Source organism: Crocuta crocuta, unplaced genomic scaffold (assembly GCF_008692635.1).
Source record: "Crocuta crocuta isolate KB4526 unplaced genomic scaffold, BGI_CrCroc_1.0 scaffold49, whole genome shotgun sequence".
Taxonomy (NCBI): domain Eukaryota; kingdom Metazoa; phylum Chordata; class Mammalia; order Carnivora; family Hyaenidae; genus Crocuta; species Crocuta crocuta.
Window position 1 is genome coordinate 471,135 of NW_027536462.1, and position 4,068 is coordinate 475,202.

Consider the following 4,068-nt stretch of genomic DNA (forward strand, 5'->3'; position numbering starts at 1 on the left):
GGGATAAAAATAAATTTGGAGATCAAAACCCAAACTGGCAGATGAAGGGGAGAGGGCTAGACTGTTCTCTGTGATCTAGCCTACCCCTTCTCCTTTTGCCAGTTTGAGTTGTATAAATATTTGAAGAGTTCACTATAGTCAAGTAATGTTTTCATTAACAAGATGTGATTTTTAGTGCCAACAGATAGATGATATTATATGAGCCTCCTTTTGAATAGCTGTTTAGTTTAACTGTATATGAAAAGTGATACTCCATACTCTGAGTAAGGAATAATGCTCTAATAAATTCCAAAATTTTTAGTGCTTTGGCATTTTTTGGTGCATTTTTATGCATTCTGGCTAAATAAATAAGGTTTAAATACTTAAATGCCTAATAATTCACAGCATGCATAACTTGAGGTGGTTTATCTGGCAGTTCCAGCTAGCGGAAATAGAACCTAAAACCAGAAAGCTAACTCCNTTAATTTTTTGAAATAACTTTACTGAGGTATAATTTACATATCATAAAATTCACCGATTTTAAAGGTATAATTCAATGACTTGTAGTAAATTTACTGAGCTTTGCTGCCATAAACATAATCCAGTTTTAGAACACTTGGAACATTTTCATCACCTCAGACAGGTGTTCATTTACAGTTAATCCTCATTCCCAGCTTCAGCCCCTAGCAACTATGAATCTACTTTCTGTTCTTACAGATTTTTGTGTGTGTGTGTGTGTGTGTACATTTCGTAAAAATGGAATCATAAAGTGTGTGGTCTTTTGTGACTGGCTGCTTTCACTTAGCATAATGTTTTGAGGCTTATCCATGTTGTAGCAGTTATCGATGCTTAATTCCTTTTTATGGCTGAATAATATTCCATTATGTGGATATATATATATATCACATTTTGTTTATCTATTCATAAATTGAAGGGCACTTGGGTTGTTTCACTTTGAGGCTATTATGAGTAATGCTGCTATGAATATTCATGTGTAAGTCTATGTGTGGACTTACATTTTCATTCCTCTAAGTGTAGAATTGCTGGGTTGCACATTAAATTTATGTTTAACTTTTTTTTTTTTTAAATGTTTTATTTATTTTTAGGAGAGAGAAAGAGAGACAGCGTGAGCAGGGGAGGGTCAGAGAGAGAGAGAGTCACAGACTGAAACAGACTCCAGGCTCTGAACTGGCAGTCAGCACAGAGCCCGACGCGGGGCTCGAACCCACGATCCGTGAGATCATGACCCAAGCGAAAGTCGGATGCTTAACCGACTAAGCCACCCAGGCGCCCCTATGTTTAACTTTTTAAAGAAACTGCCAAACTACTTTCCAGAGCAGCTGTACCATTTTAAAATCACATCAGCAGTATTTGAGGTTTCCATTTCCCTGCCTCCTTGCTGAAACTTGTTACTGTTTTTGACTATAGCCATCCTAGTAAGTGTGATGAGGTATTGCATTGTGATAAGTTTTAATTTACAGTTTTCTCACAACAAATGATTTGGAGTATCTGTTCATGTGATCACCTTTCTTCTAATGTGCAATGAAAACAAATTCTAGAAAAAGGAAATGGAAAAACATGTATAAAACATAAGCCCCGGGGCACCTGGGTGGCTCAGTCAGTTGAATATCCAACTCTTGATTTTGGCTCTGGTCATGATCTCAGTTTGTGGGATCAAGCCTATGGTGACACACAGAGATTGCTTGGGATTCTCTCTCTCCCTCTCTCTCTGCCCCTGCCCTGCTCGGTCTCTGTCTCTCTCAAAATAAAGAAATAAACTTAAAAAAAAAAAAAGCNATGAATATACATTTATATATATTTAGAATTTACATACTGTATTTAGAATTTTTAAGGTGACAAATGAGCTTATTTCTTGCTTGTTGTAACTTATCTAAGTTGGATAGATGATGATGCCCATCACAGGAGATAATGTGTATCTTAACTGTTTTTGTTTGTCTTTTAAAAATTTTTTTTTTTAATGTTTTATTTATTTCTAGGAGAGAGAGAGAGAGAGACAGCGTGAGCAGGGGAGGGTCAGAGAGAGAGGGAGTCACAGACTGAACCAGGCTCCAGGCTCTGAGCTGGCAGTCAGCACAGAGCCCGACGCGGGGCTTGAACCCACGAACCGCGAGATCATGACCCAAGCGAAAGTCGGACGCTCAACCGACTAAGCCACCCAAGCGCCCCATTTTGTTTCTCTTCTAAAAACTTCTAAATACCAGTCTCGTAGTCCCACTTGCTGATGGGACTGGAAGTAGAGATTTGAAAGCAGTTTAGCAAGTTCAGAATATTAATTTTTAACTTTTACCTGAAATGAAGCAAGTATCGTATTTTCAAAGCTTTTCTTCATTTCTTAATTTTTGGCCAGTTCTAGCATTTGATCTTGTGACATTGAAGATAATTTAAGTTGTTTTTCAGTAGGAAAAAAGTTTCTAGACCTTCTACATCTTTGGGTAGTAGTTGACAAACCACCCTTCAAACATCGTATGTTAGGACGTGGTTTCACTGCATGTGATTAGCACAGCATCTGTGCCACATGCAGCTCCCCTCACCAGTGCAGCAGCACCCACACGGGTCTGTACCCTGTTCAGCAAGGCCAGCCTACTGATTGTGAGCCGGGATGTTGTGATAATTGTTACGTTGCTGTGAGAAGTTTCTAAATTCATTTTATTTTCTGTAGTTACTTCATTATGAATCAGTGAGAGTTTGTGAACCAGTTATTTTATCCTGTTTTCACATATTTTACATACATACACACACACACACACACACACACACAGTATCTAGCCTCAAGGACAGCTAATGAAATAAGTGAAAGGAATATTATAAAAAGCTTCGAACTGAAATCTGGTGGCTGAACTGAGAGGGGAGGGAAAGGAGGTAATTAATACTTCTTGGCACCTGCTACATATACCCATCACTTTATACATACACAGTGTAAGAACTAGGACTGTATATCTCCAGTGATACTAGAAAAATTAGGCACCTTTGGGGCTCCTGGGTGGCTCAGTCAGTTAAGTGTCCAACTTCGTTCGGCTCAGGTCATACCATCATGGTTCATGAGTTCGAGCTCCACATTGATTGAGTTCTGTGCTGACAGCTCACAGCCTGGATCCTGCTTCGGATTCTGTGTCTCTGTCTCTCTCTGCCCTTCCCCAGCTTGTGCGCGCTCTCTCTCTCTCGCTCTCTCTCTCTCTCTAAAATAAACATTAAAAAAATTTTTTTAAAGAAAATTAGGCACCTTTATATACCTATTTATTGTTCTACTCTGTTTTGTAAACACTAAAGGCATTTTGTGAAAGGTGTTGAGGTTAGTTATTACTGTCTTAACAAACCCTACGAAGTCTCTACTCTTCTATAATAAACTTGTATAGTGTCCCAGCCTTAATACTAGTTAATTTTTCCTTATAACTAATCAAAATCATTCACATTGCGGTTTCAGTTCCTTAAAGTAGAACTAAAACTAACAGGGGCGCTTGAGTGACTCAGTCAGTTGAGTGTCCGGTTCTAGATTTCGGCTCTGGTTATGATCCCAGAGTTGTGGGATCAAGCCCTGCATGGTGAGACTCTCTCTCCCTCTGCCCCTGTTCCCCGCTCTTAACTCTCTCTCTAAAAACAAAGAAAAAGAACTAGAACTAACAGACCAATGTAAAAGTGGAGAAATGATTCATCATTATGGTTATGTCTTTTTACTGGTTCAGTTAAATTTCAGATTGTTATTTTTTAGTGGTCTTCATTAATCGATTTACAAATCAGTTGCACACAGAAGAATCTATGCTTTTGTAATGTGAATTATCTCCTTTCAATTAAGGTTTTGGCTTGGACAACAGCGTTGCAAACAGTCTATAAAACATTTGCCTACGTTAACCAGTGAAACATTGCAGCTGTCCAATTACTCAACCCATCCTATTGGAAAGCTTTCTAAGAATAAGCTGTTCATTAAACTCACCCGTCTTCCACAGTACTACATTGTAAGTATGCAAAGGGGGGATTTGGGTGATCAAGTTCAGTTAATTCTATTAGGATCTCAAATGATTTATTGCTTAATTTAATTTACAAATATATTTTATTGGATATTTAAGTTTAGTG

General features: G+C 38.2%; 1 protein-coding gene across 1 annotated transcript in view; it reads left to right on the plus strand.

Moving 5' to 3' along the window:
* The window catches only part of MED14 (mediator complex subunit 14), a 64,863-nt gene that overhangs the window by 24,770 nt on the left and 36,025 nt on the right, over positions 1-4,068 (plus strand). Inside the window, exon 13 of the mRNA XM_077748494.1 lies at positions 3,791-3,950. Within this exon, the coding sequence (XP_077604620.1) occupies positions 3,791-3,950 (160 nt within the window). The remainder of the gene's footprint in view (positions 1-3,790; positions 3,951-4,068) is intronic.